The sequence below is a fragment of the Papilio polytes genome, unplaced genomic scaffold, assembly GCF_000836215.1.
Source record: "Papilio polytes unplaced genomic scaffold, Ppol_1.0 DF824191.1, whole genome shotgun sequence".
Classification (NCBI taxonomy): Eukaryota; Metazoa; Arthropoda; class Insecta; order Lepidoptera; family Papilionidae; genus Papilio; species Papilio polytes.
The window spans coordinates 2,718,561-2,733,789 of NW_013525013.1; the positions used below are offsets into that span (position 1 = coordinate 2,718,561).

Genomic DNA, 15,229 nt, shown 5'->3' on the forward strand with positions numbered 1-15,229 from the left:
AAATGGATAGATGACTGCTTGAAAATGACAGTCTTTAGTTTGTTCCAACTTTAACGCACCTTTTATTATTACTGAAAATAAATGCTATTGCTAATTATTTCCCCACCGCCACATTCCGTTAGCGCCACAATGGCGAAAATCACATAACCACGAAACCTCACATTTCGAAAACCGGTCTATATATTGAGGTCAGTGGCTTCTCAAAAATTGTTATATTTTACTTTTGATAACAAAGATTGATTTTATGCTTTTGGTACAAGTGTACTGCATAATTCATTTTTGTGATCAAAAAGGATCACCTCGAGGTCGAATTTTTGTACAGGTCCACTCTAAAAATTAAAAACAAAGAGATTTTCTGACATGTCAATGTCATTGTCAGACCTAATGTATTGGAAATACTGCTGATTGGTGATTTCCTTTCCAGATTATTTTTTTACAGCCAATGCGAATTCAGGAAAATATTGGCGTTTTATTTTTAACCAATAGAATCAGTGTTTACGTATATAAGATACGTTTTATCTAGATCATATCTTTATTTTTCAATTTTAATTCTAATTAAGAAAATTATGGTGCTACGTTGAAATTTAACAAGTAGATCAGCGTCTGCAAACAAAAAGTAGTACCCTAAAGCAGAGGAAAACATTTACGAGGTTTGACCACATTAACTAGAAAAGATGTTCAATCTACAAAAATATGGACTAAATTGATGAAGCTACACGGCTTTAATGCCTCCTACATAGTACGTCATCATTTTCTATACTTTTATTAGTATTTTATTTAATAATCCTTACACATTTTGTCATCATGAACAGAATAAAGAATAATACTAGAATGCCAAGGAATTCCGAAAGTACAAATGAGACCGATGTACACGCAGATGTGTGCAGACTCATTGCGAATTCGAACAAACCGCCTGAACCTAAATATGAAAACTCTTGGACTGCAGGCGTTCAAATGTTCGTGTCGTTTCTGCTCGCCGGATATGGAATGGTTGCAGCCAGTTTATTACTTGATAAAGTACAACATTGGAATGTCTTTCAAGTAGTATCAGAAGTATACATTTTAGTTCCAGCTCTGTTAGGTTTAAAAGGAAACTTAGAAATGACTCTAGCATCAAGACTGTCTACACACGCTCATTTAGGACACATTGATAACAATCTTGGGTCATTGATTGTGGGAAACATGTGCCTCATTCAGTGTCAAGCGGTTCTTGTTGGGTTTTTAGCTGCTATGGCCGCAGTGGCTATGGGTTGGATACCTGATGGCCAGTTTGATATCCATCATGCCATGTTACTATGTGCTTCAAGTGTCTTAACAGCTTCATTTGCAAGTCTGGTGCTTGGTTTAATAATGATTGGTGTGATAGTGCTTTCTAAACAGATGGACATAAATCCTGATAATGTAGCTACACCTATAGCAGCAAGTTTAGGTGATTTAACAACATTAGCACTGTTATCTTGGATAGCATCTCTCTTACACAGGACAATAGGTTCAAGTATATTATTGCCTTCTATAATCATAATTGGTGGTTTAATTCTGGTGCCAGTTTGTGGATACATAGCGTATGAGAATAAATTCACAAGACAAGCTTTAGATGAGGGGTGGGTTCCTGTGGTGTCTGCAATGGTTATAAGTAGCGCAGGTGGATTAATTTTGGACTACACTGTGTCAAATTATTCAGGTATTGCAGTGTTTCAATTGGTTATTAATGGGATCGGTGGTAACATGGTAGCAGTCCATGCATCTAGACTTTCAACATCACTGCACACTGGACAGAAAATGGATTCAGTTTTGAGCAATACTACAAAGCTACTAATGGTTATGGTTATCCCGAGTCAACTGATATTTATTCATACTATTGAATATTTGAAAGCTGGCCATACTTCTTTAACTCCAATCTTTATTCTCATTTATATGTCTGCTGCTCTCCTGCAGGTGTTTCTCTTACTAACAATAAGTCACTACATGGTAGTGGGGATGTGGAAATTAGGTATGGATCCTGATAATTCTGCAATACCATATTTAACAGCATTAGGTGACCTTTTAGGTACAGCATTATTAGGTATAGCCTTCCATGTTTTATATGCTATTGGTGATAAAGATAGTGATTTAGGTGATTAATATTTACTCAGTATTATACTGAATGCTCAAATTATATAAAAAGACTTGTATATAACTACTTGACGAATCTGTAATACTGTGCCATTTGTGTTTTTTCAATGTTTATTAAATGTCTACATTTTATCTTATATCTTTGATGTATAAATTAATCTACAGTTTTAATTTAATAACTCCTTTTGGTGCTATATAACATAAAATCATATCAATAAATATTTTTACAATTTAAGGTATCATTTATTTCTGAGCATATAGGCATGTTGTCATAAATGTCTAGATCTGATACATTTTAATGCCAAAAATAAACTATGTTCTGCTATCACAAGTTTTGTCATTGCCAAGGATAAAACATTATCTTAGTTAAAGGCTTTATTTGACAGCTGTTAGCAACAATATATTGCAACTTTGATACCTAAATGTTTAGGGGCTCAATAATTAAATTAATAGATATACAGATGTAACAAAGTAATCAATTGAGCATTAACAAAACAAAATACATGTATGAAAAACATATTTTACATTAAATAGGAATATAAAAATAAACAAAATAAATAGTTTTTAAATGTTTATTAACTTAGTCTAGGTGTTTACTTGACTTCACGTAACCTCTTCACTGCCGAGCGGCAGGATGAGGCAGCTGTGGTTGAGAAGACCCATGCACCTCCAGCCACTGTCCTTTTGCAGCGTTTGCATGACCAGATGCCCACACAAGACCGTTTCATGGCATCCTAAAAATATAAATATTAATTTATTTAGTAATGTAATTCAGTAGCTTATGGCTGTTTTCACCAATACAGAAATAAAAAAACTTAACAAATTGTCTATGTGTTCTTTCACTCTGTTCTATATCATGCTTAATTTTATCTAGATTCATTGAGCCATTCTGGAGATAACCACCTAATGTCTAAACTCCTATATTTACAATATTAGTAAGATAGTAAAATTCTTAAGTTTTAATACATTGGTCTTCTAGAAAATTGAGATAAAACTTCATAACACTTATTGATACATGTAAACACTAATTGCATTTCTATAAAAGCCATAGTATAAATGCAACATAACGCAATATCATGCTTAACTTAAAGAAACGATACCTCAAACTGTGTGGGATACGATTGGATTTTGTATAAAAATGTAGTGTTTACATTGTTGTTGAAAAATTGAAATGACTGGAATTAATGTTCAATTTCTTATATAAACAAATATATTTATAAAGATAAACTAACGGTATCTGTAGACTCAACATCGACTATGTAAGAAATATACAAGTTATTTACCTTTCCACAGAAAGAGCAAGTGTACTTGGCATGTTGTGTTACTTCCATCTTTTTGACCATTTTACGCAATGAGGCACCATAACGTGTTCCATACTTGCCGGTAATTCCAACCTTTTTTGTACGTTTGGCCTGAAAACATCACAACAAATTGGTTTATTGTATCACATAAACTAACTTCGCGAATGTCGAAATATCGTGCACAACTGAGAAAACGCACAACGTTCACTTAAATGTTTCATATTTTGAAATAAAACGATAATGGATTATTGAAATATTTAGAAATTAAAATTCTCACCATTGTAAAATAACCTGCCTAACACAACAGTTGACAGAAAAAGAGGAATGACATATATTTTTGACAGTGACACTATATCATAGCCAAGACATTTTCATTGATGGCACCATAGATTATTAAAATGCTTTTAAATGGAAAAATGAAGTGTATGTACGAAAGTCAGTCTTTTCATTAAAATTGTAACATTTTTTTATCATAATCCTTCAAAAAAACTAGCTTAATCTAAAAATTCTATTCAATGTCGATGCATCTTCTTAATACTGGACTTAGAAAGTTATGCGAGGAAAACTAGGGTTTTAAACTGTTACTTGTAACATCAAAAACTGTCATCATATCGAGTAATGTCATCTGTCAATTTGTCATTGACCGTTGACGGATTCACTTCAACGACCTACAAATTTGTAAAGGTCGATCTTACGGCTTTCTATAATACCGTCCCGACTAACTGGACGGAATAGTGTAGTATAAAATAATATACAAAATGCTCCGAACGATTGTTGTGCGAAACCAAGTTTTGAGCGAAAGTTTGAAAAAAGCTATTCGCGTTAATCTTACGAGATGTATGTCCACGGAATTGATTAGGAGGAAAAGTTCCAATAAGTAAGTGTATTCTTAGTGTTATTACATCAAATAGCGTAAATGCTTTTTAATTTATTAAATCTACAATTGCTTATTTATGTGTAGTTCCAGCTTTTTAAAGATACGCTGATTGTCGGCGGTAATTGCATAACCAAAACGTCAAATCGTGTTACCTTGATTAATGTCATCCGATGGAAACATGTGCAACATTTACCTTGTAATTTTGCGAGATAAAAGATAGTAAATGTTAATGAAACTTATTTTAATTATTATGGGTTTTATATTAGGAAATTATGCCAATTGTAATTAACAACTTGTCAATATTTACAATTTTCCATATGAAAAAATGTGATACACTTTAAGGTTTGTAAACTCAGAATCAAAGAGTGGGTTATTGGCACTGCAATGGAGACCTCAAATTCGCTACTACTCAGACTTGCCGAGCCACAACAAGGTAAATCTGCCCGCACTCTCACCCACTATGGAAAGTGGATCCATTGTGAGATGGGAAAAGAAAGAGGGAGATAAACTCGGTGAAGGTAAATAAATTCAACTAATTGCTTTATATACTAGTGCTTATGTCAACTCACAGTGAAAAGAGTTACAATAAAGTAAACCAAAAGTAGTTTTATTACATAGGTGTTAATGATCACATTATTGAGGTCTTCTTTCCTTTGTTATCTCCTAAACCTTTTTTTTTAAACATTTCTATAATAACTTATTATTTTATGGCTTAATAAATAATAAATAAATAATTATAAACTAAGTAATTAGTTATGAAATGTCTCACGAAAGTTTAAATAATTTAATTTCTGTAATATTTACAAATTCAGATTGTAAACCTTGTTGAAGATATAAAGTTAAGGCTATGTTCTGTCGACAAAAAAAAACTGCTAATGAATAGGTTATTTGTCTCTAAGGCAAATAGTAATTGATAAAATGACAATTTGTTTTTTATGTAAATGACATATTGAAGGTTGGCAATTTACCTTCACATTGTATAGCCAATAGGGTATCTTAGCTATAAAAATGAAATAGAGAAAAACAGCATCTATATTGTTTGATAAATATAATTGTAGAGCTTAATATGCATTCACAGCAATAACATGATAATAAATTGTATAATTATTTATTGAGTAAATTGAAAGTTAAGTAATTGCTTAAGTAAGCTATACCCTTTATTTAACTTTCAAAATGGATGTGAAAATTATGTCTACTTCATTCAAACAAACAACTCTCCTTTAACAGTGAATTAGAGAATAATAACACATCAATGTTTTTTGGTGTCCCATAAAGTTTTATTAGTTAACTAGATGGTACCGTGTGGCTTTATCCGCATGGAATTATGAAAAATTTATTTTATTGTTTTCATTTGTTAAAATATCAATACCAAATGTCAAAATGAAATGACATGACAAGACAAACCTTAGCAATCTTTCTTGATGTTGGCAGCAACTTATGGTCTCTTTCCCACATTATGGTTTTTATCCAAAATATTTACCTCCTAAGTTTAATGGTGTGAAAATACATAGCCTAAAGCATGACATAAGTGTATGGCTTTTCATTAAAGACAGAATTATTCAAAAATATGCTATAATTGCTGACATCTTAGACAACAAAGAAGTGTGTGTTTACGCTTTATTATAATAGTATAGATTACGCTGGTCCACAATGGGTTGACTTCACACATATCTTTACATTTCTTTGTAGATGTCTGCAGGTTGCTTCACAATGATTTCCTTCACCATAAGGATGTTACCTTTAACTTAGGGTAGGCTCCAAGACCTTTTGTGGGGATGTTTAGAGAGCTGATAAAGATGTTTTCTTAGTGGCATATTGTTAAAAATATACACTTCATAAAATTCTTATTTGTATAATGATAATACAATTACAATGTACTATTTTATTTTGCAGGTGACTTATTGTGTGAGATAGAAACTGATAAGGCGACAATGGGTTTTGAAACACCTGAAGAAGGTTACTTAGCGAAAATTCTAATCCCCGAAGGCACAAAGGGTGTTCCTGTTGGAAAGCTTCTATGTATTATTGTGGAGAATCAAGCTGATGTTGCCGCATTCAAAGATTTCAAAGATGATTGTATGTATTTGTGTAATTTTTTTTATTTGGTTTTACTAAGTTTGAGTGTGGGTGTTTAAAAATTGTTTACTCATATTGTGAAAGATTTGAGTCACTAATAGATTTGTTATTGATAAATGATAATTCCCATCAATAGTTAATGTAAATAATGGTTCTTATATAGGCTTGACTTTAAGTTTATTAAAACTGTGTAAATTTATAGTTTAAGCATGGTTAAAATATAATGGGGCAAATGTAATGTAATAACTAAATTTTAGCATAAATACCATTTGGTTTGATCTGTGGAATAGGTTATTAACCAGTTTGTTTAGGTTTTGTTTTTGTTTAATTGGTGTTTCAATTTTTTTAATTTATATTTTTATTTGCATGAACAATTAACACATTGAGTAACAAATTGCAGCAACAGGAGCGCCTGCAAAACCAGCACCAGCTGAAGGTAATATATACTAACAATTAAAATATTGCATGATTAAATTAAAATATATCATAATAATAAAATTAAATTAGCAACATTTCTAAACTAATATACAAGAAGTTTTAATTTTACTTTTTTTACCTTCCAGCTGCGGCTGCGCCCCCGCCCGCGCCAGCAGCGGCGGCTCCTGCGCCCGCGGCCCCCAGACCCGCAGCCCCCGCCGCACCCGCCGCTCCCGCAGCACCCGCACCTACCGCCGCCGCTCCCGAAGGCAGAGTATACGCCAGCCCCTTAGCCCGCAGACTAGCTGAACTCAGGAACATACGACTTGGAGGTATGGTTGGTTAACGCAAAACTAAACTTAATATTGTTAATTGGATTGTAATAAAAAAATTATAAAGTTAATACATATCTAGTTAATTCAGAATGTAACTCGGAATAATAATTAAGACTGATTATTGTTCTTGTAAGAAAATAGATTTTACTCACGACTTTGTTTCCAGAATAAAAATAAAATATCTATGTAGAAGTGATTTTGTTCTACATATATGCCTTTCATTGTCATTCAATCAAGCTTTTCCAGAGATAACTTTGAACAAAATTTCATCCATTTATGCTTTGGCATTCATAATATTAGTAAGATTGCAATTTCGTAGTACTTTCTCTAAAACTACTTACCCTAGGATTCGTAAATAAAAAATAGTGACCAAAATCAATGGAAAGCAAACTTGACTACAAAGTAGATTGAAAATTATAGTTTGACACCTGACATGTGCCATTTGCACAGGCCAGGGTTCTGGACTGTACGGGTCACTAAAGAGTGGTGACCTCGCAGGCGCCGCGCCGCTCGCCGCCGCCGGCGCAGTCGCCGCCCCTGCCTTCGCCCCCGCCGCCGCCCCCGCCCCCGGTGCCAGCTTCCTCGACATCCCCCTGTCGGGGATGAGGGAGACCATCGCCAAGAGACTGTCAGCCGCTAAACAGACCATACCTCACTACCAGCTCAGTGCCACTGTCAATATTGAAAAGACCCTGCAAATGAGGAAGGATGTCAATGACAGGTTGGCGAAAGAAGAACCTGGTCTTAAGGTTAGTTTTTAAATAAACTATAGAAGGAACTAGATTTCTTGTTATTTTATAGAACTAACTATTGTGGTACAGCTTTATCCACTTCATAATAATACAAACATTTAAATACTTAAATGACGACAAAAGCCTTTGCCATTGCCTCAAAATTACCGTTACCATAGCAATTTTGTTTGCTTGCTGCTATTGGTTTATAGTTTTTGTCAAATTCAAATGCAAATGTCAAAATGACAGACATGACATGATGGCAATTTTGCTTCCTTGATGTTGGCAGCAACTTATGGTCTCTTTCCCACATTAGGGTCTTTATTCAAAATATTTATCCTTAAGTTTAATGGCGTGAAAATATATAGCCTAAAGCGTGACTTAAGTGTAGGGTTTTTTAAAAAAAAAGAACTATTCAAAAATATGCTGTAATTGCTGACATCTTAGGCAACAAAGATGTGTGTGTTTACACTTTATTATAATAGTATAGATATAGATTATAAATGAGTTGATGTTTCTTACAGATTTCAGTGAACGACTTTATAGTAAAAGCTGTGGCGTCCGCCTGCAAGCGCGTGCCCACCGCTAACTCACACTGGATGGAATCCTTCATTAGACAGTGAGTAATATGTTAACAGGATATTTTTTTAATTACATCCATTCTAATTAACCTCTTTTTTTCAGATTCTCCAACGTAGACGTGAGTGTAGCGGTGGCGACGCCTACGGGGTTGATAACTCCTATAGTGTTTAACGCGGATTCTCGCGGTGTCGTTGACATCTCCAAGACCGTGAAGGAACTGGCGCAGAAGGCGAAGGATGGCAAACTGCAGCCCCAGGAGTACCAGGGTGGTACTGTTACTGTCTCCAATCTAGGAATGTATGGTAAGAAATAACTCCGATACACTTTACTTGTATCGACAAACAATTTAAACTTGAAAATAGCGTTTTTATGTTCACAGTACACAAATCACTTTATAAAAACCATAAAGTACACCTACACAAAGCTACTATAAAACTGGTCTGAAGTATCTGCACACCCTTTTGAAGAATTTTTTTATACCTTCGCAAATCCGTGTGAAGTTAAAAAAAAACCTAAGTAGCCATGTGTTCCTCCAGATTATGCTGTAAATCTACACAAAATTTTATTGGTATCCTTTCAGCAGTTTCGGCTGCAAACTCTAACAAACACCCATCTACACTTTCGCATTTTTAATATTAGTATGGCGTTCATTCCAAATTAATCTATACTCGAAGATATTTATATTCTGAAGCTTAATATGTTCAATAATTTAAATGTTTAGTTATAAAATAAAACAGCCTATATTTGTTCACAATTTTGTAGGTATAACAATGTTCAACGCCATCATCAACCCGCCGCAGTCGTTGATATTGGCCTGCGGAGGTCTACAGGAACTAGTCATCCCTGATAAAAATGAACCTCAAGGGTAAGTAATTATTCTGTAATTTGCTTTGTAATCTTAGATCGATATAAGGAAAAAATGATCCTTCGAGCCGGACAAAATCAACATTTTTTAAATGTAGACAAAAAAAATTATACCTATTTAGAATAGTCTCATCAACGTCAAAAAAAGACGTTTTCACTACGAGTGTAATTATTTATGGCATTTTTTATATCGATGAAGGTTTTAAATATTTTCAGACGAAACAATCCGTTGAGTATTTGACTTTTAAAAAATATGTAATACAATCATGAACTAATCATCTATAAAGATAGTTACAGTTATTTACTACGATATACCCACACACTTAAACTGCATTTTATATTAATTTTGACATCTGTCAGATTGTAAACGGCGGTTACAAAGTATTCAAGTTTCGTTTCAGTTGAGACTTTGTGTGTTCAAAAGGTAATAAAGAGCAAATGAGTTATTTTTTTTTAGGTTCCGTGTGGCAAAGTTCGTGACGTTCACGGCATCTGCCGACCACCGAGTGATAGACGGCGCGGTGGGCGCGCAGTGGATGAAGGCGCTCAAAGACAACCTCGAAGACCCCGCTAATATGATACTTTGAAAATAATCTATACAACAGCTGATTGGATAAGAAACACGGTATTTAAAGAATCCCTAATTAGTGACTTTAATGTGCATTTTTCCAAATAAAATGTAGTTTTTAAATGACTGTATATATTTTTATCTGTGGTACTTATTTGTGGGTTTGACTACAAGCTTTTTAGCCTTTCTTATCCAATTAGCTGAATTTGTATGAAATCATGTCCTTCGATTTTTTGCTATTGTTACCGTTATTTTTTGACGTTTACTTTATAAAAAAATATATGAAAGTATTTTACGGTTATTTATGATTATTAAAAACTTTGTTTTTTTCGAAGGATGTGTAGATAGTAAAGTCGAGGGTGTTTAATTTATCATTGTTAATTTATTAGATATCATGCAGTGACTTAATTCCAGTTCATTTGAACTTGTCGAAATATTTTAGATAGTTGAATAAATGTATGTATCTCGGGATATTTATTAATTATTATAATTAACAACGAATAAAAAAAATAAAGTATCAAGAAATATATCTATTTGCGATATCAGTTTTTAAATATTCTTTTGCCTTAAAAACCCCTACTAAATTTAACTTTGGAGTAGAAATCTATTATATTTTGCCATTTGAGATCTTATAACGACGATAACCGAGTTAGCCGTTTGTACACAAGGCACCTTGTATAAGGGGCCTTAGAGTTAGGATCGAAATGCTTTCGAGTTTTAAGAACACAGTAGTAGTTTCCAGTGACGACTTGTTTCCTAATGTTTTAGGCCATTCGTGTTTTTTCGTACATAAAGTCGGCGGGAACTCACAGATTTGACGATAACTCGACGATTTTTAGAAAAAAATATTTAGCACTATGATTTAATGAAATGTATTTAGAGGATTTAGATTCGCACTTTTGCCCGCGATTTTGAGATCATTTATTTTAAACAGTTCATTATTTATTTCCTTTAGTATAGAAGTTGAAAATACGCGCCATATGTCAATGTAAATAAATCAAAATGGCGTCCAAGCCGTGGATCATCTGATTATGGTTATGTATTACCGCGAAGCTGTAATAAGATTAAATGGATGTTAGTAAAATAAATTTATTAATTAAAATTGTGTGGTGTTTTTTTTTTATTTTGTTTTACACAACTTTTATTTATATTTTATTCCATATTCGATGATGGCAAGACAGAGATAAATTACAGCCTAGAAAGAATAGTATCGGCTAGTTTTTATTTCATGATGATAAAGTTGCGGACGAGAGATCTGTATTATCCAATTTAAAAAAAAAAATCTATTGAAATAACTAAAAAACCACTGAGATGATTCCATAAAATTCTGCACCATTAAAAAGCTTTGTTATCAATGAGTAACTAACAAAAACTGTATTTTCATTTCTTTTTAATTCACGCGGACGAAGTCGCGAGCACCAGCTAGTTTATAAGTATGACCAATAATTAGGCCATGGCCGAAAACAATCGCGTGCAAAAAAGAAATTAGTACATGTCATGGACGACCTGTCATGTAACCTTCTTAAAGTTGTGTTTTATGTGAAACATGTCGCAAATTAATTGATTAAAAGGCGACATGTAATGTATACCTTGCATTTTTAATTATCTACAATTAATGTGGGTATATTATAAAAAATAAGTAAATAGGACGTTGAATCTTGCACTAGGTAGAGTATCAATTCCACTTCAATTTTTAGTAAAACAGCGTAATATGAACTTGTGGAATACAAGTTAGGGCTTTTCAGTGAGAATTTAGATAGAACCCGAATTATGTATGGATTGAATAAAAAGTGAAATATTTCAAAGAGAAGTTCAAGATATTATGGCTATATATTTTTAAGGTTCAACAAAATGACCGACTCGGGAGATATTTCTGAAACAGCGACTGTTGATACTAAGAAACAAGTCAAAGAGGTACTCGTGATACAAGACGAAGGTTTCTTTGTACATGACACTGGGGACACCTACAATGGTTCTTTTGAGGTGAAGAAAAAAGATAGAAGTATAAAAATGCAAGGTAAGGTTAATGTTGCGTAATTTAAATTGTTGTTTTTATAAAGAAAGAATTGCAAAAGTTAGATGTCTTGTTTTTCATGTAGATTTTTAATAATCATAGAAACGATTTTATTTTCTGTACACGTTTACTATATACAATGGAAATGTGTGTAGACAAGTTTATGTTAATCGTAGTTTAAAGATTCAAAGGTCATTGACCTTTTTCTTTACTTTTTATTTAATCTCATCTTGTTCGTGGCTAATGTTTTTAAACTTGAAAGCCAGCCGAGCAGGACGGAATGTTTTTGTCTTTTATAAAATGGTGTTTAATGGACCGTACTCTATTCCGGCGATGTCGACTGATACGCTCTGGTTACTGGAAGCATTGCATCCAGCGGCCGCACACAAATCCGTATCCTATTTTATACGTAACAGATTAACAATAACTGAAAATATAGAAAGTGAACTTTGAAAGGAATTCAAAAAAGCAACGTCGACTTCCGCTTCGAGTGTGTCCGGTCGGTAGATGTTTTCTTTTTTTTTCTTATTGAAAGCGATTTTAGTTCAATTTCCAATATCGAATTGGCGCCCGGTGGTTTCGGAAAACGTATCCGTGACAAAAATATTTCGTCATAACTGAATGACTTTAATACTTTAATCTGTTTTGCTCTATTTCTTATTACATAATTAATATTAGTATAGTAACTAGAAATTATTTTTGGTCCATTGTTATTATTACTACCATAAGGAGATTGAGCAATGGAAAGAGCATTGGCCGAAACTTCTCGAAAGATTTTATCATAAATTATGTGATCTGAAGCAGAACAGTACAATACTGTACTGCAGATGTTGGTCAAATTTCTAAACGTAGGTAACCAATGCTTATAGCGATTCATCCGGTTAGTGTTATTTATAACAAAATTGCACATTATATTAGACTTTTGTTTCCTAGGTCCTGGGATTTACACGACTGCAGAAGGCGACGCGTACGCTGGTTATTGGGACAACGACAAGATAGGCGTTAACGATGAGGTGATGATATCATACCAAGATGGCTCCAGGTACCAGGGTTTGTTGAAGGATTGGTGCTACACCGGCCGCGGTAGATATTACTACCCAGACGGTACTGTACTGCAGTGCGAGTTTGTTGACAACTGCCCTGTCGGAAATTTAACACTGATAGATCCCAATGGACACACGTGGCTGGGAAAAGCAGAGCATGGGTATTGTTGGTTCCAACCTGTGAACCATTTGTACGTTATGTTGGAGGCTCGTAAACGGAGATATGAAACTATGAAAGTGTTAACTTAGAGATTTATTTATTTTAATTGAAGAATGAATTGTTTCAATAAAATTAATTTAATTTTGATTTAGTAAGATTTTTTTGTATTTCTAAAATCGTTATTCGAGTTATACTCGTTATAAGAAAATGCTAGAGTAATCATTTCATTACGATCACCGTAAACATATTTATTTAATGAAATCCAATAATTAGAAGTTTAAGGCTCTGAGATATCAATGTTTAAATACTTTAATTGAACATCTTGCGTTTGTTTTGTTATAAGCAAGGTGTAAAGAAAACTTGACGTTTATGTTAATGTTGTAATAGATAGGAATTCTCTACGCTTGTAAGTTTGATAAGCAGTTAATTTAATTTCAAAGTAGCAATCGTGACAGGAAACAGTTAATACTCGCGGCAGTGAAAACGAATGGAATAACAAAACGCCGTCAAAACAAGCTTAATATTATCAACATTTAAGCACAATAACGCATGTAAACACAATCACTAGGGCTTTGTAAACAAGTCAATTGCTCACTGAGTTGGGAAAGAGGTCGCTCTTTAAGGTGTTAAGTACACTCGCTTACATAAGTTAAGACAGGCATTTATTTGACACTTTACTTTGAAAGTTTGAACCCCACTTAAACAGAGACTTGTATTTTTATGTACATTCGCGCACACTTTGTTTCTGTTTCTACTCTGATAATTAATGTTTTAACAACTTGGTATTGCTACATTTTATACACTGTGGTTCTTATTGGATAGAAGTTATGGAGGTGGAGAACCTTAACAAATAATTGGATTTTCAAACTAAAATTCGTGCATCTAGAAATTTATGTTTATACTTGTAATTTTTAACTTGTTGCATATAATTGACTGAATTTAGTTTCTGCTACAGGATTAATTACAGTTAATTATCAACAAGTATTTAAATGTTGCCCGATAAGCATATTTTCCCTCGAAATGTTTCTAAATAGATTACTATAAAGCTTAACTTTGGCTACGGTTTCTATTTTTTTTATCGGTGTTTTATTATAAGTTCCTTTGTTCTATTACGTAATATATTATTGCGCAATTTAACCATTTATGGCGAATAATAAAACCTCCATTACTAAACTGGGAGTAGCGAATGCCGCCTACGGGCGTTGGTGACGTGTGCAATTAAGTTGAATGCGCTTAGAGTTTTGGCCTCGACTGTACACCCACTAGAGGTCACGGCTCCATTCAGAAATGCTTTTAACATTTGTTTTAGATGTTTCTTAAGCTCACTTAAAAATGTGTGATTACTAATCCGTACAATTATTTAGATTTTAACTGGCAAGTTTTATTGGCCTTATTGTTATTGGCCAGTTTTACACTTTTTTCAATGTTAGTAGATTTTTTTCATTTGTTAATATTTCTTGTACTTTTGAGTCTTTACTCTTGTAATATTGCTTATTGACTTATGCTAGGAATGGTTTACGAAAATATCTGAATGACGAGATTCGAACCTTCGACCACGTGATCAGAAATACGTACCCATTAGGTATTAGCTCTACGCTGCTATTTTTGTTGATTGTTTTTTTTGTATTGTTTACCTTTCTCGTAGAACATTCTGTTACGATTACGTTGTAGAGAGATCTTAGTCCGTTTTAATTGCGGAGAAGCAGTATGCAAATATTTCGATATTGAAGGATTGCGAAGACACGTTGTCGTATTAAATTAGTTTATATTTCGTGTTATATTAATTGTTTACTGTTTCGTAACTTTAATTAGTCTTATAAATAAAAAACATTGCTAACTATTATGACCATGGTTAGACACGACAATTTAGGTGTGCCCATCTGCGTGTCTGGCAGATATTTATTTTGCAATGTTATTTTCGTTACTAATTAGGACGGGCTATACAATTAATAGGCAAATTATACTTTGGTCATCCCTTAGCGAGTTTGACGCGAGATCGTTTAAATTTTGTGTTTTCGTATTATTCCTAATCTTGAAATTTTATAACTATACTACGTATTTGAAATATAGTTAAATGATGAAAATCGTATATTGAGAAATGCTTACTACAAAGGACTATACCTCAATGTAAGTAGCCATTGTGACTCCT

At 33.4% G+C, this 15,229-nt stretch overlaps 4 protein-coding genes across 7 annotated transcripts; 3 read left to right on the plus strand and 1 right to left on the minus strand.

The window, feature by feature from the left end:
- The first annotated feature begins 485 nt into the window (after window positions 1-485).
- Window positions 486-2,244, plus strand: LOC106110886 (solute carrier family 41 member 1-like). 2 transcript variants are annotated; one of them, XM_013292834.1, is made up of 2 exons: window positions 486-739; window positions 813-2,244. In XM_013292834.1, the coding sequence occupies exon 2, from the start codon at window positions 832-834 to the stop codon at window positions 2,119-2,121; it is 1,290 nt and encodes a 429-aa protein (XP_013148288.1). In that variant the 5' UTR covers window positions 486-739; window positions 813-831; the 3' UTR covers window positions 2,122-2,244. The 2 variants fall into 2 exon arrangements, with proteins under 2 accessions (XP_013148288.1, XP_013148287.1); XM_013292833.1 differs by having other exon boundaries at window positions 486-2,244.
- A 426-nt stretch (window positions 2,245-2,670) lies between these two features.
- Window positions 2,671-3,779, minus strand: LOC106110887 (60S ribosomal protein L37a). Its single transcript, XM_013292835.1, has 3 exons — window positions 3,691-3,779; window positions 3,396-3,524; window positions 2,671-2,846 (listed from the first exon to the last, which is right to left on the minus strand). Exons 1-3 carry the CDS (start codon window positions 3,691-3,693, stop codon window positions 2,706-2,708), a joined length of 273 nt encoding a protein of 90 aa, XP_013148289.1. The 5' UTR covers window positions 3,694-3,779; the 3' UTR covers window positions 2,671-2,705.
- Window positions 3,780-4,051: 272 nt separating this feature from the next.
- LOC106110913 (dihydrolipoyllysine-residue acetyltransferase component of pyruvate dehydrogenase complex, mitochondrial) lies at window positions 4,052-10,968 on the plus strand. 3 transcript variants are annotated; one of them, XM_013292867.1, is made up of 10 exons: window positions 4,052-4,290; window positions 4,633-4,808; window positions 6,184-6,366; window positions 6,767-6,802; window positions 6,930-7,115; window positions 7,569-7,867; window positions 8,374-8,468; window positions 8,534-8,733; window positions 9,194-9,296; window positions 9,753-10,968. In XM_013292867.1, the coding sequence occupies exons 1-10, from the start codon at window positions 4,172-4,174 to the stop codon at window positions 9,880-9,882; spliced, it is 1,527 nt and encodes a 508-aa protein (XP_013148321.1). In that variant the 5' UTR covers window positions 4,052-4,171; the 3' UTR covers window positions 9,883-10,968. The 3 variants fall into 3 exon arrangements, with proteins under 3 accessions (XP_013148321.1, XP_013148323.1, XP_013148322.1); XM_013292869.1 differs by having other exon boundaries at window positions 7,617-7,867; XM_013292868.1 differs by lacking the exon at window positions 6,767-6,802.
- A 716-nt stretch (window positions 10,969-11,684) lies between these two features.
- LOC106110797 (phosphatidylinositol 4-phosphate 5-kinase 1-like) lies at window positions 11,685-13,235 on the plus strand. Its single transcript, XM_013292704.1, has 2 exons — window positions 11,685-11,880; window positions 12,811-13,235. The coding sequence occupies exons 1-2, from the start codon at window positions 11,715-11,717 to the stop codon at window positions 13,167-13,169; spliced, it is 525 nt and encodes a 174-aa protein (XP_013148158.1). The 5' UTR covers window positions 11,685-11,714; the 3' UTR covers window positions 13,170-13,235.
- Window positions 13,236-15,229: the final 1,994 nt, after the last annotated feature.